The following is a 27,338-nucleotide window of genomic DNA, read 5'->3' on the forward strand; positions in this document are numbered from 1 at the left end:
GTGTGCTTTAACATCATTTGAGCACAACAGTGATGCGGTCGGGACCAAGGCAATTGCGCCGAGGTCCACAAGCAGCACTGAAGTGCTCAAATGACGCACACCCTCGAGGGTAATATTGCGATTATACAACTAACACCAACAAAAATAAAATGTATAATCAAAATATATCCATGTTGATGGACAATTTGCGCTAAAATTTTAAAGGTTTTTGCGAGTGTGCGTCGCGTTTCCATGGAAACACATGGGGTCTGACTAATAACTGAAACAAAATCAGTCATGTCAGCAGACTCATTTGTGTAATGGAACGTTTACCACTACAGCAAATAATCCAAACCTTAGTAACGACCTAGCAACAGAAAAGATTTTCTAGTCCCAGATGAGTGAACTCTGAGCTGACGTTAATGTTTTATCGCGGTCTCAGAATTTCCCGAACTAAATCAATACTGCACAGATGAACAGAACATGTTTGTTTTTATCGCCCAAGTTATAACAAAGATGTTGATTTTTTTTCTTTCATATTTTTTATAAAACGTTTTCACCGCGGCCACAATAGTGTCTCTCACACCGAAGGGAAAATAAATAATAGCCAGGCATTTATTTGTTTCAATCACTTAACAGACCAGGCGTTTATTTCCTTCCTCTCAAAAATCACTTGCACTTGCGGCAAACTCCTCATCTCTGCTGTCAGTCTCGGTGGCGTACATTTGTTTCGCCATCACCCTGATCATTTTATGGGACACTCTCTGGTGGCATGCCAGTTTGCTGATAACTCATTCCCGCATGTTTATCTCAAGCTCCTTGCTGGCTCCCAGCCTGGCCCTGTTGCTGTCCTCCTCGGACAGACGCTGAAGCACATAAATCAAAATTAATAACAAACCGATCCATTTTGTAGCCTATTTTTCCGCCGTTTCCTACTCCTGCTCTGACAGTTACAATTTTGCCATGGAGATGAATACAATGTTGCCACAGGCTTGGCGGAGTAATATTTTGAGTAATGAGTCAGGCGTGCTGTCATGCTGATTTGAGCACGGTCGAAATTTCTTGTTGACCAATCACATTGCTTGGTCGGAACTACTTGTTGTATAACTCTTGATAAAAAATATCACTTCTTTTTAGTTCAGTTCTCTCCCTTTGTCATATGTTTTTCTGTCTGTGTCTCTTCACAGCATTTGTATTGAGCTGTGTCTTCCCCCTTCGACCTCTCTACGGTGATGTATCAGTAAGCAGTCTCCATGCTGGAGGACAGGCTTTCTTTTCCTGCCTCACTGGCTACCAGCTGCAAGGCTCCAGTGTGCTGACCTGCTGCAACGCTAGCACCCCCTACTGGAGTGGCAAGGAACCAAACTGCCTTGGTAAAGACATCACAACTAGGATAAAACTCAATAAAATAATTACAGAGTTGCCGTGGTATTCCAGCTACCATTCTACATCTTATATTCGACATAAATATATGTTTTCTGTTGTAATTTACATTGTATAATGACACAAGAAAAGTTTTTCAGAGTTTTCAGTGTATTTCTCAAGGGATTCAACCATTTGAGATATTACAGAATGTCAGATTTATGGTGGTATATACTCATTTGGAATGTAATTACTGTTTTATTCATATGCAATTTAAAATCATAATTCTAACTTAGTAACTTAGTTTTTATAACTGAGTAATTCGAACAAACTTTTTTCACAGTGTTTTACTTTGTATATATATGTGGTGGACCCTGCCGCCGGCCTAGCTTCAAGCAGTTTTCTGGAGACCTTATTTCTCTTTGATGCTTGTTTATCAAGTTGTGGATAAACATGTATATTTATAATATTTATTTGTTTGTATTATTACCTCCTTGATATTGTAAATATAGAATTCCTAAGTTTTAATTTCTTCTCCAATACTATGTAGTGGCTATTTAACACTACTTAGAATAACTAATATACAAAATAGAATGTAACTTTGTAAACAATAAAATTATACTTACACAATGTGGAAATGTATTATAAAACTATGAATTTTATTTAGAATATGAGCTGAATTATCAGAATAATTATTCAACATTATTTCCACACATTTTTTTTTATCTTAACACATATTTAATATAGTAATGCATGTAATGTTATAATTCTTATAAGACATGATAAATAATACATGTTATGCATATGTACAATACATTACAAATATATAACTTAGGAATGTAATCTACTACTACTACTACTATTATTATTATTATTATTATTATCATTATTATTATTATTAGTATTATTATTATTAGTATTATTATTATTATTATTATTATTATTAAATTATTGAATTTTATTATTATTACTCTGTTGTGCTACTGTGCATTAAGTCTTAAAATATAACTTAAAATATGTAATATAGTAAATACAATATAATAATTGACAGAAAACATACACATACTGTGGATTACATCTGAAATAATAAAAGATGTTTCTCTAAACTACCTAATCAAGAAATAGTTATTTGTAAATAGAAACTATGAGCATTACCTTTACTATTAGTAATATAACTATTCAAATTCTTATCATATTTAGAATTGATATCACTTCTAATAATACCCATACAATAATACATAAAACAACTACATAATACAATCAAGCTGAATATTTATAAGAAGACATGCATTGCTAAGAAGTAAGCCACAACTTGAATTTTTTATTTAATAGCGTTCAACCAGGAACACTCATTACAACACTTTATTGTAACAAATACAGTCCTGACAACTTTCTTCTTAAATTGTTCCCTGAACTGACTATGCAGCATGCCAAGCAAAAAATGGAACGCAATGCAGAAAACCTCCCTGGGGCACAAGATGGAGCCATGGCAGCTGTAGCTCAGGAGGTAGAGCGGGTTGTCGCTGGTTCGAATCCCAGCTCCCCATGGCTGAGCTGAGCTGCATGTTGAAGTGTTCTTGAGCAAAATGATGAACCCCAAATTGCTCCTGATGTGCAGTTGGTACCTTGCATGGCAGCCTCTGCCATCAGTGTATGATTGTGTGTGTGAATGGGTGAATGTGGCAAGTATTGTAAAGCACTTTGAGTGGTCAGTAGACTAGAAAAGCGCTATATAATTGCAAGTCCATTTACCATGAGCCACAATACTTATACTGTTATAATACTGTTTTTTAACATTGAGCCCTCTTCTTCTATTCAAAAAGAAAAAAAGGTGAAGGCTGGGGTGTTGGCGCCAAGCTTCCCAGCTGCAGCAGTAGTGTAGGGGAAGGTTTTGAATAGGAGCGGTTATGAGCGAGAGGGGAGCCATGTTTAAATAAACCTGCTTGTGGTGAGATAAGCTGTGATTGGGGTGAAACTGATTGGTAAAGATGATTCAATCGACAGGCTGGCAGCTGATTACAGCTGGGGCACAGACTTCTGTGTCCTGCATGAACTAATGCTAAGCTTCATTTATTAATAGCATTATAAGTGATAAGGTTGCCAACAGTTGCACTACCAAGTATTAAAAAAGAAAAACTTTCTTAATACTTGGTTTATCATTAGCCTTAGCATAGTTATTATTAGTATAACTTAGTGTAAGGATATTGTTTTGCTGTTCTGTTCTGTTGTTAACTTTGCCCTTTTGAACCCTGACTCCTGCTTTTGTTATGAATATCACTCTGCAAGCTTTTCACACAACTTCCATCAGTCTTTCTTTCAGCATTGTGGGTCAATTTTGGTGGTTATCCAGCCAAGAGTTATCTATTAGATCAGGTCATTTTGTTTGACAGATACAGAGACAGAAAGACAGAGACATTATTTTTTTCTTTCTACTCTGCTAAGGCTGGCTGATGAATAATAAGTGACCATTTTACTCCTGACCACTGTGATTTACAGTACAGGGAGTGTTTCTCTGAAATGCATTTTCAAAAAGGGGAGTTTGTGTGACTGTGCATCTATATCTCTGCCATCTAGATTGTGTGTGTGTGTGTGTGTGTGTGTGTGTGTGTGTGTGTTTGTGTTTCAGAGCATACAGCAAGTATATTGAAGTGTGATTACAAAAGGCTGGGCAGGATGCCACTGGGTTTACTCTTCCTGCTCTACTTTAATTAAGCTTTGTCTGTATGAGTAACCTCGACCTAATCATCTGGGAAACAAGACACACACACACACACACACATACATTTTCCTATAGCTGTAGATGGATTTTCTCGTGTGGCTCAGTGATGTTAACCCAGAACTGCTTTCCACATCTAATCAGATTCTCATTGTTTTATTATTATTCAAATAACGAGCAACACGCAATTAACTATTCAAAGTGTTCTGCCAACACACAACTGTGTATATCAACAGTCAGATCCTCCTCTTTTTGTTTAATCTTAAAAAAAAAAAAATCAATCAAACATCCAATTCAACAGTCATAGTCTGATCAATTATAAAACCTAGTCCACCACAACATTCACAGCAGGCTAAATAAGCTATGTGCTTGTTGCTCAAAACCCCTGCCCCTGTCCTCCTCAGCTCACTAAATGTTTTAAATGTTTAAAGATTAAATTAGCAGTAAATGCTGTTTTAACTGTGAACCCATTTTAAAAAAACATCTCATCAAGGCCTGAAAGTTGCGCAATCACACTGGTTTAACTCTTCCATCTTTTATGTGTCACAGAACTTGATATTACTCAATTAAAATCGATTGAATTTTTTAAAAAATAAGAAAAAGTAGCTGACATCTAAGCTGCTGTTTCATTCCATCTGTCCACCTGTCCTCTCTGCACACAGGCAGCAAAAGCATACATACAAGAGGCATCATCTCCACCTGCTTCTCTTGATCTCTTTAAACATTGAGGTAATGTTGGCTAACGTTGCTAAAGTTTAGGTAATCTCAGATAATGTTACCTTGTACATTGAAATCAAACACCTGTGACACCAGCCTTACATTTCAAACCATCAAAAAGCAAACCATCACTCCTTTCTTTCCGACGAATATAAGTTTCCATTACATGTAAGCTGCCAAACATGACATTTTCTGATCCTCTCATCTCCTTCAGCTAACAGTTGACTACTGTCACTTCTCTGCACACTGAGATCAGTGCAGCCATTTATAGCCTCCACCTGTGGGTGTTACCAAAAAGAAAGGTGCCCTTATGTGACCCATTTTATACCCCACACCTAAATACAACACAACTCCAGTATACAACACAGCTAAATATTTAAAATATCTCAGTTAACTCAGTTATAGCTACCAACTACAAACTGCCACAGCAAAGCTAACAAACATAAAGCTTGTTTCCCTGGGGACTCTTTTACTTGCGTACCCTGGGAGTCGGAGACAGGAGAGCACAGGTAAGTGTTAAGCACAAGACACAATGTTGCAACTCTTTACCTTAATCATTACACAGTTAATAATATCATTTGATACTTTACTGAGCAATGGAATAGCTGCTCTGGGCTCCGTTAATCATGTCAACTAATTGTTTCCACAGGTGGCATGACCAGTGTTGGGAAAGTTCACTTTCTACATGAACTAGTTCAAAGTTCAGTTCACTAATTTTAAAATGAACTAGTTCAGTTCATAGTTCATTATTCAAAATTTTGAACTAAGTTCACAGTTCCGAAAATGAACTAGTTCATAGTTCTTTTTTTTTTCCCAATATGTTGATGCGAGCTATTATTTTTCAAAATTATTGCCACAGCCCATATAGAACCACAGACGGCTATTATTATATCAGTTTTAACACTGAAACTGCAGCTCTCCCACAATATTCTGCAAAACCAGGTTGTCCAGCTGCGGCTGGGAGATGAAGACAGCGGAGCCGCTACTGTACACCGTTAATGCAATTTGGGTGGTAGAGGATCTGTTTTGGCTCGCTGTTGCCGTGTCTTTTCATTTTTTATTCACTTGCACGTACCTTGAAAGGCTCGCCGGGTGCTTTAGTTCAATGTGCCGTTTCAGGTTTGCGGTACAGGATAGAGTACAAATTAAAAATAAAATACATAAATAAGTAAATAAATAAATAATTTTAAAAAAAGAAGAAGAAGAAAGGGAAAAATAAAATAATAAATAAATAGATAGTTCAGACAGTGGCTTCAGGGAAAAACTTTTCATTATGACTCAGTAAGGTATTACTTTTTTTGTTATTTAACAAAATCAGAGATTTAAGCAAAGAGCTCAGTTCCAGGAGAAAAGGAGCAAATTTAGGTAGTGATTTTGCAAATTTTTGTTTGTGAATAAAACATTTTGCATAGGATAACAAAGTTCATCATGTGTTTAAGAGCATTATCTTCTGGGTTAACATAGCAAATAACATGTTTAAGGGTAAGAGAATGGACAGAGTTAGCAGCATCAAAAAAATGAGATTCAACATCACTCCAAAACTTTTTAGATATATCACAATAAAAAAAAACAGATGTGAAGCCTTCATTTGTTTTTGCCTCCATGCTTAGCACATTGATGATGCATGCGGCGGTGCGACTCTGTGGAGGCTGGTGTTGCCAGTGTTGTGTCCGTTCAGGATGAAATAATCTGTGTTCGTTTGGTAATGCTTCACTGCATGTTTGGTATGCAGCTGTTTTCGTTTCGTTTTGATCGAAAGTAAAGCGAGTTGCGTGTAGAAACCTCTCGTCCAGCGTCCTTTTTATACACAACAGCCAGACTGGGTGATTTTCCGCTACATATTACTGTTCACGGTGTGTTTTAGGCGGTTTTCGCCTGGAAGGCTCGATGGAAATCTGGCACTGTCTTGAACGAAGTTAAACTGTGATAACACGCCGTTCATAAACGTCAGAATGAATGCGTTCACAATAACGTTCATCAGGCAGAAATACAGTACATTCAGTTCACGTTCGCCCAAAATATGAACAAGTTCATGAACGATCGTTCATTGAACGCGTTCAGGCACAACACTGGGCGTGACCCCCTGAACCACCCGGCATCCGGAACACACACACACATTGGATCGCCTGCAGAAAACACATACACGGCCAAAGACAAACCCTCCAATAAAGGTTTTAAAAACGTAATAATAGCTTTGTGTCATCATTATATTACTCATGTCATTATTCTTGTGGCAATATTTTACTGTGTTCAATTATACTGTTCAAATATGCGTCGCCAATAATGTCACATTTGATACAGGTAACGGCGACTGCAAGGACCTCCGTTACACCTCATTCAGTACTTTTAGTATTTTCAAATGCTGGAATGACTGGCCTTTAGAGGAGTATAACTGTGGGAACCGCTCAACAACGAAATCAGAAGAAAGACTCTGTGTATGAAACTGCAGTTCAGCCACCTCCTGTAGGTTGCGCTGTCCTATACACTGGGATGCATTCAAAACTAAGTAAAATGGTGGATGAGGACTTGAAGAAACTGTAATTTAGACACTAACAGCTGTGGCTCAGGGGTAGAGCTAGCGTCTGGCTGTCAGATGGATGTTGGTTCGATTCCCCTGGTCCAAAACTACTCCTGATGTGCTGGTTTGCACCTTGCATGGCAGCCACCGCCATCAGTGAATGTATATATGTTGCTTTGGACAAAAGCCTCTGACAAATGCTCTTAAATGTAAATAATGCAGTAACACTGTTTTATTATTTTCATATATGTGTTAATTATAAGGCCTTGATGAGGATAACCCTTAGGTTAGCACTGCTGAATCTCTTTCAACCTCACTCAGACCGTCACCACGGTCTTCACCTTGAATGACACCATCATCTCCCTATCCTCGAGACCATATAACAACAAAGTCATGATTGACCTTAAGGAGGCTTGACTCGCCGCCTATAAAATCATCCAGGTGAGCACGCCTCTTCCTCTTTGCCTCACTCGCCTCATCCAAGACCACAGGTAAGTAGCATTTTACGACTCCACAATTAACAATCCGTCACTGCGGTGCAGGTGCCTTGTGCCCCTGAGGATTGTATGTGGATTGTTTCCTTTGTGCATTTGATGTACTGTAAGCATAACAGAGGTTACACCACATGCAGAGCATTTTAACCTCTCTCTTTGTTTCAGGAGATTGTCATTACCCGCAGATTGTGGTAAGTTGTTTTGTTTTCACAGCCTTTTCTCCTCTATACATATGAATTATCAACTTGGTTAATGGTTAAGAGGCCGTCCACACGAAAACGCTCTTTTGGGAAAACACACATGTATCATTTTGGCCGACCGTCCACGGGGATCCTAAAAACGCAGCACCTGAAAACGCACTTTTTTGAAAACGGGTCTCAGGGTGGAAAAATCCGAAAATGCAGCCCTCCCGTTCTCGTGTGGACAGCGAATCCGCATACTTTCCAAAACAATGACGCCATTGCCCCACCCCTTGACCTCTTGCCTCCGACCTCTGAACCCCACAACGTCTCATAACAACAACAACAACAATGGCGGACTACATGCTTGTGTTCGTACCACTGAAGATATTGAGCCTTTCTTGCATCTTACTTGCCTTGTAGTTGAGTGTGAGTCGCAGCAGCAATTCAACCTCATTAACGGTCAACACAAACGATTCTGGTTCCCTTGCACTAGCCATTTTCATCTTCTTCTTGTTGTGTTTGGTTTCTCCGTCTACTGTCTGTTTGTTTACAGCGTGCATACTTAATGCACATGCTTCGTCTCTTCCTCTCTGTTTTTGGTGAATTTCAAGCACCACCTATAGGCCTGGAATATGAACTACAGTGTTTTCAGTTGTTTTCAGTGGATCCATGTGGATGCAAATGTTCTTGAAACGATACCAAGGAAGATGAAGGAAAAAAAGATTGTTTTCGTAGGCGTGGACCTACTCTAAGTGTGCTTAGGAGCTTCTTCCTCCTGTCAGTATTGTTGTTGATTTCCCCGTTTTACCCCACTGTCCACAGCAGATGTGGGCTTGTGTCCTCCCCTTCATGCGTTCACGCACAGTGAGTGGGGCTGGTGAGCTTAAGTTGGTCGCGGGTGGTGCTTTTTTTGCTGACCTGGTTTGTTAGTAATTAAGTTAATAGGTAGTCCCCTTGCCTCTGTGCGCAGTAGGCGGGCTTGTTTAGTTTTCTGCCGTTTTTGCATTATTTCCTGTTGTACATAAACTTAAAGGCGCAGTAGCAGAAATGTTTGTTCGCCCTAAATCCCTGTTTTTTGCAGTAGGCGGGCTTTTTTCGTTCTAGTGACCGGTTGTGTGCAGCCTGGTATTTGGTAACTCTTTGAGCAGCTATTCATAGCTGTTGGTTACACAGAGGAATGGCCTCTCGTGTGTGTCACTTTTGCCGGGGGGTTTTGGACCCCCGTGAGGGCCGTCGTGAGTGCTCCTCCTGTTTGGGCATGGCCCATGTGTTGGAGGATGTTGCCAACCCCTGTGCAGTGGCAGTAGAGCTGCCCAGGGAGGAACGGGCTTGCAGAGCCAGGCGACTGGAACTGTCTGTTCGTGCGGGGGCGGTGCAACCTGACCCTTCCCAGTTGGGCGGGGGGGGGGGGGGGTGCATGTTCCTAAGACATGTTCCCAGAATCGGAAACATGAACGCACCCCTACCCATAAGAGAAGGCCTGGCTTTGGTGAGAAGCAGTCTGTCCAGCAGTCAGAGGACCCGGTGGATGCTCCAGGTGGCCAGGATGGCCAGGGAGACACCCAATTGCAAATCCTGGCTGCCATATGTGGTCTGTCAGAGAGACTGGGCAGGGCGGAGGCCCAGTGGCCTGCCATGACAGGCACATCGGGGGATGTCCCCTCCCCTGATGAGTTGCCTTGTGGTAAAGGGGATGCAGATGATAATCCGGACATTATCTCCCTGTATGCGCCGGGCTCGCCTTTTGGGAATGGTGAACAGTCTGACGCTGCTGGGTCAGACAAAAAGCTCAGGTCCTCCTCAGTAATCCTCAGTCCCGCTGGTGGGGGCGACTTTTCTGCCATTGACATAATTTCCAAAATTATGAGTGCTGTGAAGATTGTGGGACTCAACATCTCAGTTGTGGCACCTGCTACATTGGTTTGGGCTGGTCTCACCACCCCATATCTGTTCCTATGGCAGCAGATTTGTTTTTTGCAGATGCTCAGGAAATCGTGGGATGCCCCTAGTGGTGCACTGCAATTCAATGCTGGATGCCGGAGGCTGACGAAGGTCCTGTATGCTCCTGATACCATCATGGGGGACATGCCCCCAGTGGAGAGGGAGATGATGGCCCTTAGGTCTCTGGGCCCAGAACGGGTGACCCCCGCTGTCCTGTAAAGGAATGCGAAAAGACTGACCGTCTGGTGTGTGGCTCTCACAATGCTGCCACCCGGGCTGCCCGCTCTGGCAATGCGTTTGCCATCTTGTTGGCAGCCCAACTTATGGCAAAAATCATAATCACTATTATTTTGATTGATATTGTAATCACGATATATTAAAGACGATTATTCATTGATTTGAGAACAAGCACTTATTGAACTTTTAACTCTGGTATTTCTTTTAACACGATAAGTTTGACCTGAAAAACAAGGAAAATGCAAATAAATAAGAGAAAAATATATCAATAAAATGAGTTAAATAATATGTAAAAAATAAACACTATCCCGGTGTAGCTCGACCATAGGTCTGTTGTGGTGGCCAAATATAATGCTGTTGACACTTCTCTTGCAACTTTTCCGTGACATTCGTCATAAAGGGCAGGCAGCGCAATTCTGCTGATATGGTGATGTGATGTAACACATACCACTTGTCCAATGTGTAAATCAGTTAATTGAACCCCGGGTTGCTAACGGTGTTGATAGTGCACATGTCTTTGGCAATCATGTTATTTCCTTATGCCTATGGGAGCTGGGTGGATATGCGGTGGCAGGAGTTGGAGCAGGAGCTTTTCATTTTTGAGTTGTTTTTTTCCTTCACTACTTGGTCATGTATTACTCTGTCCCGTGACATGTCTTGCACAATATCTTTGTTGCGAGTCAGACTCCTCGAAACCTAAGTGTTTCCACACCACAGAATTTGCTTTACCTTTCTTCCCGACCAAAGGCTGCATTTCTGCCATCTTCAGGCCGATGCCCCATAGGGATGGGGGGACGGCCGCCAAATCTTTTTCCCAGCTATGACTGGACAGCTGGGAAGAAAGAGTGTTCCATGTGAATCAGGTCTCTGCGTTGCCTCCAGGTAGCGCATACACTTTCGGTTCTGAGTGGCTCAACATCTGGCGTCGCTCAGGGCAGTCTACATTCCAGGCATTGCGAACCGGGTGGCAGACCTCCTATCCAGGATGGGTCCTGTGAGTGGTGGCCCTCCTGTGGGCTCGGTTTGGCATGGCCTGGGTTGACCTGTTATCTTCTGCGGAAACAACACGCTGCAGGATGTGGTTCTCCCTAATGCGCAGGGGGGGTTCTGTGGGGCTGGATGCTCTGTCTCACGAGTGGCCGGAGTGGTTTTTAAACACTTTTCCAACAATCCCGTCTATTTCCCAGGTGTTCAACAGGGTCACCATGGGCCATTATAGGGTGCTGTTGATAGCTCCCCGGTGGCTGAGGACGCACTGGTTTCCCATGCTCCTTCACCTGTTCCATGGTCAACCCTGGGCCCTACCAGTCAGGGTGGACCTACTCTCACTGGTGAGGCCTAGACCTGCTCTTTTGCAGCTCTGGGCATGGCCCCTCCTCAGTCCCTCTCTCAGAGATTAGATGCCAATTATAACCAGAAGCGGAGAGGCTGTTCTTGACATGGTGTTGACGCGCACGTGTCGACCCGTCTACGTGCCCCATTGGACTGGTCCTCCGTTTTCTTCAGTCTCTCTTGGACTAAGAGAGGGCTGCTAGCACCATTAAGGTGAACACTGCTGCTATCTCTTTCATTCATGAGGCAGTAGATTGGTTACCGTAGGCAGGCACCCTTTGGTGTCTCAGTTTGTTAAAGGGGCCTGTTGCCTGCATCCCACCAGGTCCCCCAGAGCTCCACCATGGGACCTCAAGTCAGTGTTGAGGTCCCTGACTCAACCTCCTTATGAGCCCCTTGATCAGTCCGCCCTCAAGTTCCTGTCTCACAAAACAACCCTCCTCTTGGCTATATGTTCAGCTAAACCAGTGGGTGAATTACACGCTCTGTCTGTGGGGATTGTTTGAGGTGGAAGCCTGATGACACTGGTGTTTCTCTTTGGCCAAATCCTGCATTTCTGCCTAAGGTCATAAACCCTCAGACAGTGAACCAGGTTTTTGAGTTCTTTGCTTTTCGACCTGACACTACTTTGTTCCCCCTTGCGGGCACTCAGGGCTTACATTGCACATACTCAGTTTCTGAGGTGCTCACATTCTCAGCTGTTTGCGTGTTTCCGTGCTGGCAAGTTGGGCCTCCCCGTGTCAAAGCAATGTTTGTCCCGTTGGGTGGCCAATACTATTTCTGAGGCATACTCGGTGCAGGGCCTCCCGGTCCTGGGAAACGTGGTTGCTCACTCCGCTGGGAGTGTAGCCACCTCCCGGGCTGCTCTGCAGGGGGTCCCTTTTTCTGACATCTGCGCAGCAGCTTCTTGGAGTGTCCCCTGTACCCTTGCCAGATTTTACAGGGTCAACGTGGCGTCGCTCTCTCCACTAGGCTCCGCTGTGCTCTCAGCTGCTGGACGAGGAGGGGTGGAGTCCTCTGTTCCTAGCCACACTGATGGTACTAGTCATCTAAGGTGAAGACCGTGGTGACGGTCTGAGTGAGGTCGGAAAAGATCGTAAGTTATGACTATAACTATGGATCTATGAGATCGAAAGATGACCGTCATATCTCTTGGTGCTGAGAACGGGCTGAGGTGTTGCGGGCAAGAGGAAGAGGCATGCTGACTAGGGCTTTGACTTTTGGCCAAAAATCATCTTCAAGGTTTGTTTGTTTATTAATATTAATTGTCGAATATATTCGAATATTTATGAATAATATTTTGACGATTAAATGCCTTCAGTAAGACCTATATTGGTATCAAACTTAAGTTGTATATTTTCTGTCCACCAGAGGGCAGTGTATCAGTCAATGTCAACAGGCAGGCAATGATGTTTTCAGAAGAAAAACACACAACTGTTTTTTTTTTATTTTTATTAAAAGTCAGACTGCCCCTCCTCTTTTGGCTTTGGAGTTTACAGTTGGGCTCTCAAGTTGCTGGTCGTCGCGTGGTATGTGAGTTTGGTCATACATATTTTACATATCACTTTGTCCTTAGTTGTGATTTTTCCCTGTTCCTTTGGGAACCCAAAGTAGTGCCACACGTTTCTTTTCAGATGATCTGGAGTGTAGATTTCGAACACCTTAGGCGTAGTTGTTGTAGGCGTTGGCACAGCCATTGTTCTGGTATACAAAATAGGCGCTAACCAGGATGCTAACGTCACCTACAGGAGCCCAGATGACCAATAATAGCCTTGCTAATGAGCTTGTGATTCACAACTTCACCAGGCGTGAAAAAGCCTCGGAATCTGAATTGAAAACAATGTTTACAAGCAAATACATTTACAAAAAATACTGCCCATAACAGGTTCGAATATTAATGGCTTCCTAATATTCGTTTGAATATCTTTATTTTTGTAAATATTCGACTTATATTCGAATAATGAAGTTCGGAGTCAAAGCCCTAGTGCTGACCTGAATGCTTTTATAGGCGGCGATTCAAGCCTCCTTAAGGTCAGTCACATGACTTTGTTGTTATATGGTCTAGAGCAGGGGTTCCCAAACTTCAGAGTGCCGTGGCCCACTTAAAAATCTGAAAATCTCTCGCGGCCCACCCAACAACCCTGATCAACACACAAGACTTAAGATGAATTATATCTTCTTTTATTTCATGAACAGAGCAATATGTTACTATGGCAATAACATTCACATTAATAATCCATCAACATGCACATAACGATTTGTACAGTAACCAATGTACAGTTACCAGTGACTAATAAAATACTTTTACAATACAATACAATTTCACAATATCCAACCCAATATCAATATGAAAAAAAACAACAGGCAGAAATTGAAAGTTGAATGTTGAATCAGGCCAACACATGCACTTTTTCAACACATGCAGTTACTACAATCCATCACAGCTGGGCTGCCGTGTAATATTTTTAGGCGTTCAACGGCACAAAAGCTCTCTCTCTCTCTCTCTCTCTCTGTGTCTCTCTCTCTCAGAATATTAATTAACATTAAGGAGACCACCTGCAAACAGTATATGGATACACTGGATATTGATCACATTATGTCACCTGCATCTCACCTAATGTAGGACATTAATAGTAACACATAGTAAACTTTCAAGGCCATATCCTGGCTGTTTGACATTGAATAAAAAGCGTAGGCATATACATAAAAAAACAGCCCTATAACAACATGAAGGAGAAAAATACAAAACATTACTTAAACTTTGAATCAGAACAATACTTGAATTTCTTACAACACATGAATGCTTATTTACAATCCATCATAACTGGGCCGTTTAACGGTGCAAACCAAAGTGCTATGTCACACACAAGTCCATCGTGACATTAACCCAAGACTTAGTCCAGTCTCTGTGTTTATCTCTATATACTGATTCTGAGCCACACTTTGGGTAACATTACATTGTGTCGACTGCAACTCACCTAATGAGAGGGGTGATGCTGCTGCATTGCAGCTGTCAAAGTCTTGATGTCTGGCTGAATAGACGTCAGCTTTAGGCGGAGATCAGGTCCAACATCCAGTTTATTCCTGTACTTTGTCTTTAAAGCCATAAGTGCTGAAAATCCAGTTTCACACAGATAGGTGGTTGTAAACGGCATCAGAAACATCAATGCCTTGTTAGACAGATCAGTATATTCTGGGTACACATGCATCCAGAAATGTGCCAAGTGCTTCTGTGTGAAGATCAGTTTCAGAGCAGTGTCACAAGATAACTCCACGAGGCTGTCCTGCTCCCTGGAGCTGAGACCTGCGATGGCAATCGTCATTTTGGGGGGCAAATGGATTCTGTATCCAGCTGTGTTGCTCGCTGAGCACAGGGAAGTATTCCCGGAGCTGCATCTTCAGGGTTTTCAGGTGCTCTCTGATTGCACCTGCCACGGAGGCCGGGACCTGCCTCTTCTCTTTGGTGACAAAATCACACAGATTGTCAAAGGACTCGTAGTTGTTCCGACCCACTCTTCGGTCCCACAGCTCGAGCTTCCTTATGGTGGCTTCTATCTTACCGTAGACATGAAACATGGTCGCTGTTTTTCCTTGGAGAGATAGATTGAGTCCGTTTAAATAGCTGAAAATGTCGGACAAATACGCCAACTTGCACAGCCACTTGAAGTCACAGAAACGATCAGACAGTTCAAACCGGGAGTCCACGAAAAATGTCCTGACTTCGTCTCGCAGTTCGAAAAGTCGTGTGAGAACCTTGCCGCGTGAAAGCCACCGGACTTAAGTGTGCAGGAGAAGCTGCCGGTGGTCGCTCCCCATCTCCGCGCACAATATGGCAAACAGGCGTGATTGCAGTGGCCGACTTTTGATAAAGTTGACTGTTCTCACAGCTTCCTCCATAACAGTCTTAAAATCCGCAGGCATCGTCTTTGTGGCCAGCGCCTCTCTGTGGATGCTGCAGTGGACAGCTGTGACCAGCGGAGCCACGTCTTTGACCCTTTTAACAACTCCAGTCAGTCTCCCCACCATGGCCCGAGCTCCGTCAGTGCTTAGTCCCACACACTTTGCCCAGTCTATTTCACTTGAAACCATGAATTCATTCAGAGTGTCAAAAATGGTTTCCGCGGTAGCTTGTGAAGGTAACGGTTTGCAAAACAGAAAGTCCTCGTGTACTTCTCCATCATACTCATATCTGACATATGCCATTAAATTTGCCAAGCTTGCGATGTCCGTGGACTCATCAATCTGGAGAGCATAAAAACGGCTTGCTTGTACTCTGGTCACTAGCTGCTTAAGTACATCTTCAGCCATATTGTCAATACGGCACTTGACTGTGTTGTCAGACAAAGAAATCACGTCAAGTTGTTTAGCTGCTTTCTCTCCAACCATCACTCCAACCATCTCTTTGGCAGCAGGTAAAATCAGCTCCTCCCCGATGGTGTGTGGCTTCCCGGCCTGGGTGATCAGCTTTGCCACTCGGTAGGAAACCTCCACCGCCTTGGCGTTTTCACTCCCAGTGACATAGGTGGATTCAATTGCCTTTGTACGGCTCTGATACTCTCTCAGCTTGTTTTCAAAAAATTCTCGAGGCTTTGAGGAATATTGTCCATGTTTTGCTTCTAGATGGCGACGGAGCTTGCTTGGTTTCAGTGCCTCGTTTGCCAGCACCTCTGAGCACAACACACAGACAGGCAGCGGGCTGTCTTCTGGTCCGACACTCGTAAATCCAAGCGATAGGGACTCACGTGAATACTTTCGATGAGCCTTTCTTTTTGTTTTTTCATTTTGACCCTCTTCACTTGTTGAGATTGACTCATTAACAGCTTTTCTTTTGACTCCTGACAGCCACCGATCCATTGTTACTCTTTCCCGCCAGTGAAATGATTACAAAAAAGTGTAAATAAATAAGAAAATGCAAACATTAGAGACTGCTTCTAACCCTTTTTCTAAAAGTGTCTGTATTTTAATTTAGAATAGTTTTCATATAACTTACACACACACAAAAAAAGAAAATATATGTTTTACCTATTTCGGCCATAAGCGGTCATAATGACCGCACATCATTTCGCGGGGTTTCATTGTTGCATTTTTCACGCGGTTTGCTACTTTCATTGTCTCTCTTGTCTCTAACCGGAGACCCCCCTCCGTGAAACAGCAAGCGGAGCTGTCCGAGGTGCTTACGTGCTGAAGTGATGCGACTCTGACTGTGTAGCAGGGAAAGCCGAGGAAGAATGTCTGCATCCTGAGCACCGTGCACACAGCTGTGGGCACCTTTAGTGGGGCGAAGACAAAACCAGAGTCTGTGATTTACACAACAACACCAAGTACGGCGAGGACCCGGACCAGATGTGAGGGCATACTCCGTCAGAGGCGGAGGAAGATGGCCGGTGGCGGTCTTCTATCATCCTCGACCTGGCTGGGATCAATGCCCGCATCTTATTCAGGGAGCACCAGCAGCAGGAGAGCCCGGAGGAAAGTCCTGCAGCAGCTGGCAGAGGACCTGAGGGCAGAATACATGGAGGGGAAAGCGGCCGCGGCAGTCGGCACAAGGTGAGCAGCAGCGGAAGCAACCACCGCAGCAGCAGCAGCAGCAGCAGCAGACACGGAGGCAGTGCCGGTCCGAAAAGCTGCAAACGGAACCAAACGTCGGACACTTGAAATGCCACAAGCCGGAGTGTGTTAACTGTGCGAGGAGAGCAAGGAGCGGTTATCTGCAGAGACTGTGACCAGTGATCGTAACGGCTCTTTTTTTTTTATTTTTTAGATCAGCTCGTCTCCAGCTTTTTCGATTATTAGCCTATTATTTGTTCATTATATATTATTAAGTGTTAAAATGAAATGTTTTATAATCAAATAAGTTACTTTTAATTGCTAATTTTCTTGTTCTGAGTTTTCTCTATTATAATCGTGTGTGAATATGCAATAATTACGGTTTACTATATGTGCGATGATATGAATATTGATACATGTATAATTAAACTGGTTAAAATGTACATTTTGGTGTTATTTCGTTTTTTAAAAAAATATCATGACACAATGAATGCATTCATCACTCAGTTGGGTATATAGTATTGGTATAGTGATATAGTTTTTCACAAACAAGTTAAGTAGGCCCTTATCTTGTTAAAAATGTTTTCCCTCATTAAAAATTCCAGAAACAAGAAATATGCAAATATTTGGCATCCCAAAAGCTTGAAACTCAACCATAAAGAGTAGGAACAATATGAAAAACACGTTTTTGAGTGGAGGGAGGAAATCAATAGACTTGGCAGGTAGTGATGCGTCAGGTCTTCTTTGGTTCAGCACTGACAGAAGTGAGAAAGAGAGATATGATCCTCTAAGAAGCATTTTGCTTATGCAGAGAACTAAATCTGTTTAAACTAGATATTCATGTGCCACAAAACAAGTGAGAGAGAGAGAGAGAGAGAGAGAGAGAGATCCGTTGTGTGATAGCGGAGCGAAGAGTCAGCAGCTGGATTTTGCACCCACGGTCAGTATTAGTAGGTATGTCGGCAAACAAACAAACAACAACCACCACGACCATTATTCATTGTTTTATTACATTCGTAGGAAGTTATTATAGAAAAGAACCCCATAAGGACGTACGTCATTGTGTCATCACACATTACTGATTTAATCTTATAATTTCTAAAACATTCAAATGATTTTATTATCATACTTCATTTTCAAAACCACATTCATTCCAATATTTTTTTTTAATTGGCTCTGGGGCACTTTGGCCATGCGGTAATCCGTCAATGGAGGTATCCCCCCAATTAAAATTCCCCCGTCAACAATGAAATATAAGATAAGTTCTGGCTTAAAAATAGGTCAGATAAATGAAGAATAACAGGTCATTTAAATCACATGGTTTTGTTTTATTAGTTGTGATTAATTTTAAAAATCAAAATATTTAAACATTAATATTTAATGGTAACTTAAAACTTAATTACAAAATAGAAAATGACCTCTCGCGGCCCACCTGCAGTACCTTCACGGGCCATGGCCCACACTTTGGGAATCACTGGTCTAGAGGATAGGGAGATGATGGTACATTCAAGGTGAAGACTGTGGTGACGGTCATCGTTCGGTCTCATATAGATCCATAGTCATAACTTACGTTATTCAGGTGAATTGTCTGCCTATACCATATAACTTAACACACACACACACACACACACAATGATTTTTTAGAAAGCAAATCCATTGAAAACTGTTTATAGTAAGCTTTGTGGAATACAGCAGTACCAAATTGTTTATGACTGTTGTTAATTGCTTGTGTCAGTGCAACAATTTGAGGAAATGTTTCTAAGGTTGGCTGCGATGAAGCACACAATTTGGCAGGTAGGCATTTTTACATCTCACTGAAATAAACCAATGCCACTACAATGTACTGTATAGGAATTCTGGCAGGCTAATTTCCCTGGAAAACTGGCATCACGGAGGCAAAGAGGAGAAATCAGCAAAGACTTAAAAGGACCTCAACAACAGCACTAAAGATATGTGATCCAGTACATTACAGGTCACAAAAGCAGGAGAGCTCATCATGTGTGAGGCCTCACTGCCAGATGAGCTGAACACATTTTATCCTCACTGTGTTCTCCAACAAATACACAGCCGTAAAGTCTACTCTGCTTCGAGAGGACTGGCCACTGTCAGCTACAACAGCAGATGTAAGAACAATCCTACTGAGAGTGAATATAAATAAGGCTGCTGGTCCAGATAATATACCTGACCATGTACTTGAAACATAAGCCAATCAACTAGCTGAAGTTATTGCTGACATTTTCCTCATCTCATTCTCAGGGAAGACACTCCTGCCTTAAGACAGCCATCATTTTCCCTGCACCTAAAATGTCTGCAGTGTCAAGTCTAAATGACCTTTCCCCTGAGGCTTTCACCCCCATCCCGATAAGGTGCTTTTGAGAAACGGCTTTCTCCAGCACATCAAAGACAGCATCCTGCCAGGCTGGACCCTCACCCCTTGGCTTTCCATATCTATCTGCCTTCCACTTAGTCTTCACCACATGGAGAATAAAAACAGCTACATTAGAATGCTGTCTGTGGATTTCAGCTCAGCATTTAATACAATCAAGTGCATGAAGCCAATTTGAAAACTTAACTTTCTGGGTTTGAGTATCACAATCCTGTCACGCAAACCTGAGACAGTACAGATTGGCAGTCACACCTCTTCTAAATTAGTGCTCAACATCAAACCCCCCCTTGGGCTGTGTGCTCAGCCTCCTCCCGTTCACACTGTACACTCATGTCTACACTCCTAGACATCAAGAGAACTCTACTGTGAAGTATGCGAACAACACCAGGATCATCAGCTGCATCATAAACAATGATGAGAGTTCCTTCTGGGAGGAAATCATGCAGAGTGGTGCACAGAAAACAAGCTATTGCTCAACATCAGCAAAACCAAGGAGCTGATTGTTAATTTTAGAAAGAATGAGGCAACGACACACACCCCTGTCTACGTCGGTGGAGTTGGAGCAGGTGAACAATTTTAGGTTCCTCTGAATTACCATCACAGAAAACTCATCTTGGTCATCAATTGCCACCCTGGAAAAAAATCAGACTGTACCTACTCAGGAAACTTAAGACAGCTAAATTCTGGAGCCAGAGGGGCATGTTGACTAGAAACTTCACAAACTGGCATGGTTCAGGCACAGCCCAGGACAGAAAGGCTATGCAGCAGGTGATTAAAATTACCCAGAACATCACTGGTACCATCTACAAAGAATCAGTGATATTGGAGAAGTGAAATGTCTGCACAGTGCCTAGTAAGCCTAGAGCATGGTAAAATGATAGACATGAGATTTGTGTGCAAGAATACAGGGATTTAGCTTCTAGGTCATGTTGTTGGACCTGTGTAGTTGTCTGTGGTGAAGAGGGTGGTGTGCCCTTGGGACAGGTGCTAGAAGGGCACATTCTAGCTTGTGGTGTCAGGTTTTTTGACTCCAGTGTACTGTTAAGTATTTTCAATTAGTTAAGTTTTAATGACAATGTATTGTCCCTCAATTCTATTAATGATTGTGTTTTATCTATGTGTTTACTCAAGATGGCTCTTCCTCAGTTCCTACTGTAAATTCCTGTTTCGTATTGCTTGTTCCGTATATATATACACTACCAGTTAAAAGTTTGGACACGCCTTCTCATTCGATGTTTTTTCTATATTTTACTTTATCTGCATCTTAGATCAATACTAAAGACTTAGAAAGTATGAAGGAACACATATGAAATTATGTAGTAAACATTTTTTTTTGTTTTAAATTTCATATACATTTTTATATATCAATTTCAAGAAGTTGTCACCTGGAATGATTTTCCAACATTCTTACATTGAAAGATCTTGAAATTTTCCAAATTGACTGACATTCATGTCTTAAAGTAATGATGGATTGTCATTCTCTTAAATTAGCTGGGTGGTTATTGCGATTATATGGATTAGAACAGTTGTTGAATAGGGCTATTCACTGTATAGAACTGTGTACCCACCCTATCTCTACACAACACAACTAATGATCTCTAACATATTAAGAAGGCAAGAAATTCTGATTGAGAGAAGGCCAAAAGTGTGCAAATCTGTCATCAAAGCAGAAGGTGGCTACTTTAAAGAATATAAAATATAAAAACATATTTTGGTTTGTTAAACACTTTTTCGTTTACACATAATTCCATACGTGTTCTGACTCAGTTTGGATGTGTGTCCAAACTTTTGACTGATACTGTATGCATTTCACTGTTTGTGTGAAATTGTGTGAGTCACTTTGTGTTACATGGATGTATGAAAAGTGCTGTAGAAAGATTGATTGATTGATTGATTGATTGATTGTCTGATTGATTGATTGAACGACAACACCCACCCCAGCCATAGTCTGTTCGCATTGCTTACAGAAGTATCCGCTACTATACCAGCAGACTACAGAGTTGCTTCATTCCTCAGACTTTGAGACTCCTCAATTAATCTTCCACACTCCAATTTATAAAATCGATATTTTTTTGTTGTTTTTTTGTTTTTTAAACATTGCCAGCAGTTTAGACATTAATGGCTGTGTGTTGACTTATTTTGAGGGGACAGTAATACACTGTTATACAAGCTGTACACTGACTACTTGACATCGTTTCAAAGTGTCATTTCTTCAGCGTTGTCCCATGAAAAAATATAATAAAATATTTGCAGACATGTGAGGGGTGTACTCACTTTTGTGAGATACTATATGTACTGCCCCCCAGCTAATATGTTCTTTGTCACTTGATTTGGTGAGATAAATGGTTTTAGCAAAATCTTATTTAATTAAGAAGTCCTGCAATCATGAAAAATCGCAGCATGACTTTACTCTCTGTCTCTCTATACTGATACTCAAATGAGGTTAACATGTGATCAGTAAGACAATGAGGGACATGGTTCTCTCAGCACAAGGTAATGGATTTGTTTGACTTTCAGTGTGTTTTCAAAGTGAAAAATAGAGGTCAGTTGTGCATTTCATCTTCTCCTCTCTCAGCTGCATGTGGTGGTTTGATCAGAAACGTAACAATCGGCCGGATCGTCTCCCCTGGTTTTCCCAGCAACTACAGCAACAACCTGACCTGCCACTGGCTGCTGGAGGCCCCGGAGGGCCAGAAACTACATATCCACTTTGAGAAGGTGGCGCTGGCTGAGGATGATGATCGGTAAGCAGGACTCATAAAACATACATTATTAATATCATAAATGTACAACCAGATTACATAACACAATGTTACTTTTATTATTATGGGATTTCTGCAGGGAAGTAATTTATGTTGCATTCTTTCTTTTTGTGTGAGTATTCTTCTTCCTTCTTAGAGTGTGATTACAAGCTTGGAGTAGTGACCAAAATTCTATGAACACAGTCAACTTAAAAGTCTGTGTAAAGCAAAATCAGCCATTTTCTTCTAAACACATTAAACAGGTCATAAATGTGTTTACTTAAAACATGTAAAAGCCATTCGACCATTTCAAATGTAATTTTGGAGCTAGGCTCACAAACTGTTTTACAACATTTCTGTGTTCAGGATTTAATGGGCGGGTCGGAAATGGGAGGGTCGGAAATCATAAACCCGGCCCTGCTGCGGAAGTGGTATAAATACGTTCAGCGAGTCAGCTTCAGCGGTTCTCCCACTCGCTCTCCAGTCTTGGATAGCATTGCTTACAATAGTTTGCAGCTAGCTAACCAGCCAACCAGTCAGCTAACAAATCATGTCTCCTCCACATCGCTCGTGCATCTTTCCTGGATGCCACAGTCAGTGTTGGGAAAGTTCACTTTCTACATGAACTAGTTCAAAGTTCAGTTCACAAAATTTAAAATGAACTAGTTCAGTTCATAGTTCATAATTCAAAATTTTGAACTAAGTTCACAGTTCCGAAAATGAACTAGTTCATAGTTCTTTTTTTTCCCAATATGTTGATGCGAGCTATTATTTTTCAAAATTATTGCCACAGCCCATATAGAACCACAGACGGCTATTATTATATCAGTTTTAACACTGAAACTGCAGCTCTCCCACAATATTCTGCAAAACCAGGTTGTCCAGCTGCGGCTGGGAGATGAAGACATCAATTTGGGTGGTAGAGGATCTGTTTTGGCTCGCTGTTGCCGTGTCTTTTCATTTTTTATTCACTTTTTATTCACTATTCATTTCATTGCACGTACCTTGAAAGGCTCGCCTGGTGCTTTCGTTCAATGTGCCGTTTCAGGTTTGCAGTACAGGATAGAGTACAAATTAAAAATAAAATACATAAATAAGTAAATAAATAAATAATTTTAAAAAAAGAAGATGAAGAAAGGGAAAAATAAAATAATAAATAAATAGATAGTTCAGACAGTGGCTTCAGGGAAAAACTTTTCATTATGACTCAGTAAGGTATTACTTTTTTTGTTATTTAACAAAATCAGAGATTTAAGCAAAGAGCTCAGTTCCAGGAGAAAAGGAGCAAATTTAGGTAGTGATTTTGCAAATTTTTGTTTGTGAATAAAACATTTTGCATAGGATAACAAAGTTCATCATGTGTTTAGGAGCATTATCTTCTGGGTTGTCGGATAGTATATGGGCCTGACATGGGCAGCACCATAAATATATATAATGTGGGAGACACTGCTCGAACACTACTTTGATATATATATGATTATTAATCACTGGCAATTAATATTACACTCGTAAATGGGGCACCACCTCCGTGTTTAGTTCTTGGAATAATCCGGAGGACATTATTCCAAACACCTAACTGTACCAGTTGGCTTTGACAGTTCAAAATCAATTTATTCAGTCTCAATATTCTGAAGTAGTGACTTCTTTGCACCTATCCATCGGTTCTCCATATTAAAATTAAGTTCCAGACAAAGACAAACGATTATATATGTTTATTGACTAAATAATTTGGGGTAAAATAAAAGACATGACAATTTTAGATGAACAACAGATAACAGAGAAGGTAAAGACTGTAATAAGGAAAGTAATAACGTTGTGTGACCGTCGGTAGATGGTAAAGTTAAAGGGTCGGTTATATATATTAAATATTACGGGAGTAATTTTTAATACTATGAGAACCTAATCTTAATTCTCTTAAGTTCATGAGATAGGAGTAAGAACTTAGACAGAAGTCAGAACTTTAGACACCACTCATTCTCACGTGTGTGGATCCAGCTGCATGAAGACGTTCAGCCGGTTTTGTCTGGGAGTCAGGAGGCACTGAAGTTTGGTGTTCTTGAGAGTTCTGGGTTGGACTACAGCACGGCGCGTCAGTCCAGTAGCCAGAGGGAATGCCGGTACTCTGTTGAGGAACTCTTGGTCCGAAGGCCCAGCGGGGTTTCCGCCTTGGGAGCGCTGGGGGCAGAGTCGGTCTCGGCTGGGAGCACACAAAGTGTCTATTTGTTGGAGACTCCTTGCAAGGCTTGCAACGTTCTTCATCAGATGATCACAGTCTTGAAAAAGACTTTTCTTGGTGGTTGCAAGTAGTGGTACTCAAGTTCTGTTTCTGAAACTAATTCAACTTCTTCTGAATCAGGCGGTGATACTTTAACAGTATACAATCAAAAAGAAAAGAATTAGTTCTATTTAAAACTTGAATAAAAGTAAAATACTAAAAGTAGGGATTCAATTCGCTTGTTTTAGAGCTTGTTGCAAAAATAAAAATAAAGATTACTTTAAAAATAAAAATGAAAAACAAAGAAGTGAAGAGAAGAGAAGAGAGAAGAAGGAGAAGAAGCAGGGGGAGAATAGAACAGGGAGAGAACCCGGAGAAGAAGAGTGAGAGAGGGCGAGCAGAGCAGAGGGGTCTGTTTTGAGACCTGCAGCAGGCAGACTGAAGAAGGGGCTGGCTGACAGTGTCACACCTCCTGTGATCTGAGTTGAGGCTCCCAAAAAGTTAATCTAACTATATTATTGGATTTAATGTTTTGAAATCATGTTTTAACCTTCCCAAAACTTCACCATCTTAAAGTCGAATTTTTGCCTTCGTGAAAAGATGCAACATGTTAATGATCATTTGTCATTCAAAAGAATTATAACCTGATTAAGACATGAAGCCATAAGGTATACAACATATAACAATAAAGTATACAATACACAGTAGAACCAAGGACTTATACATATTCCTTGTAGTTCTATCTTTAACAAAACATATCAGACATTTAACTGGTAAACAACACAAGTATTACACGAGGAATGATGATCTTCAAGTCTCTCCTCCATCGACAAAGGGGAGGGGTGGTTTCTGTTGACCTCAAACTTATTGAGTAATAAACTTCATTTGGGCTTGACAATAACATGGGAAAGATCTATTGTATGACCTTCTTATGCTATTTCGGAATCTGCTAAATTAAGAAGTTGGAATTGTAGTTAATTAGTTATTTAGGACTTATTTGAATTTGGGTGAGAATAGACTGCAAGGGGGATTGGTATGTCAGACCCAGGAACAACAACGGTCGTAAATAACAGTTGGACATGTGAGGAGAAGAACACACAGATTAGGTTTCCCATTAAGCCTTCCCCCACTGGAGAATGTTCCAGAGGGAGAGAAATGTAGATTAGTAAAACATCTTAAATCACCACATCTATGTTAGAAGACAGTCCTCCTTCCTTTTGGTGTGGAGAAAGAAGACACTATCGGGGGCTTGACCTTGTTTGACCTTAGGAAAAGGGGTTTATCTTCTTTGGAGGAAGGGGAACAGACCAGATGTGCTTAGTCGTTGTAAATTACTAAAAGAAGGTCTCTGGTGATCTGTTTATTGCAAGAAAAACAACATCTTCCCACTCGTGGAAAGGAGAGGATTTGCAGGGCCAGGATATGGGGGGGCTTTCAGTCCCATATGCTGGAAAAAGGAGTCGATTTGGGTTAAAGGTAATCATGGCCGAAATGAGAACACTTTAAGATGCAGAGACAAAGGCTTGTGTTCCTACAGGGTTAACATAGCAAATAACATGTTTAAGGGTAAGAGAATGGACAGAGTTAGCAGCATCAAAAAAATGAGATTCAACATCACTCCAAAACTTTTTAGATATATCACAATAAAAAAACAGATGTATTACCATTACCAAACGAACACAGAAATAATCTGTGTTCGTTTGGTAATGCTTCACTGCATGTTTGGTATGCAGCTGTTTCTGTCTGAAATAGTTAAGTTTCGTTTTGATCGAAAGTAAAGCGAGTTGCGTGTAGAAACCTCTCCTCCAGTGTCCTTTTTATACACAACAGCCAGACTGGGTGATTTTCCGCTACATATTACTGTTCACTGTGTGTTTTAGCCGGTTTTCGCCTGGAAGGCCCGATGGAAATCTGGCACTGTCTTGAACAAAGTTAAACTGTGAGAACGCGCCGTTCACAAACGTCAGAATGAACGCGTTCACAATAACGTTCATAAGGCAGAAATACAGTACGTTCAGTTCACGTTCGCCCAAAATATGAACGAGTTCATGAACGATCGTTCATTGAACGCGTTCAGGCACAAATCTCGGCCACAGTGTGCAGGGTGAAGGCGCTGTTAGCTTATTTAAGTTTCCTTCGGATGACAACGTGGATCAATTTTGTCAAGAGGAGCTAACGTTACTGTGGGGAGTTAAACATCACTACCAACACCCGTCTCTGCAGTGTCCACTATACCCCTGATAGTTTCAGCAACTATCACCAGGTAATGTCTGGATTTCTGCAGAGTTTGTTGACGCTGGTCACTGGAGCCGAACCGACCCTCTCCGTACCGGCTTGCATCCTCTCCTCCCGCTGACAGCGAGTGCCACCGGCATAATGTGGCTGCCGCAGCTGACACTCTCCGTCCCGCTGACGGCGGGTCCCACCGGCGGTATGCGGCGGTAGTATCAGGGCCGCATTATTGGTGAGCCGTCCCAGTGTGAACGGATAATCCGGAGGCACGGAGCGAGGGCGTGTCGGTCTGACTAGTCTGATAACTACACAGGTCCTTCACTCAACTAAATACAGAGAAATGTCCCACAAAGCAACGTAACATGACCGAACAAAAGTAACGTAGTAACTGTAACTGTCTTTGGCAACTTATATGAGGAAAACAAATACCACAGCTGTATGTGGAGAAGCGTCTGTCCTCCTGTCCATCCTCCGCCTGTCCTCCCGACTCTTCCACACATTTCTGCTCAGAAAACAGCGTTTGTCTCGCTTGTCACAAGACTTTAACTCACCCAGTGTTTGACGAAAATAAATCACTGCGACCACCAGCCCTCCTGACCGAGACTTCAGGGAACTTTCCCCCAGAAAACAGCCTCCGTCCCACGAGTGACAGAGTCAGACGGCGTCCTGTTTACTGATGGTGATTATGTATAATTATGTCATTTAGCGCGAAAAACTTTCCAGGATGTTTGGTGGGTCA

The 27,338-nt window shown here is 41.7% G+C and overlaps 1 protein-coding gene across 10 annotated transcripts in view; it reads left to right on the forward strand.

Moving 5' to 3' along the window:
- Positions 1-27,338, forward strand: part of sez6b (seizure related 6 homolog b) — a 437,962-nt gene that overhangs the window by 233,779 nt on the left and 176,845 nt on the right. For 9 of the 10 annotated variants that reach the window (XR_003981115.1, XR_003981113.1, XR_003981114.1 and 6 more), the window contains 2 exons: positions 1,167-1,352; positions 21,987-22,155. Coding sequence is in view for 7 of the 10 variants with exons in the window: in XM_030393105.1 (XP_030248965.1) it covers positions 1,167-1,352; positions 21,987-22,155 (355 nt within the window). In the remaining 3 variants the exon portion in view is untranslated. The remainder of the gene's footprint in view (positions 1-1,166; positions 1,353-21,986; positions 22,156-27,338) is intronic. The other variant, XM_030393151.1, reaches the window with a different exon arrangement.

This window comes from Sparus aurata, chromosome 2, assembly GCF_900880675.1.
Source record: "Sparus aurata chromosome 2, fSpaAur1.1, whole genome shotgun sequence".
Taxonomy (NCBI): Eukaryota; Metazoa; Chordata; class Actinopteri; order Spariformes; family Sparidae; genus Sparus; species Sparus aurata.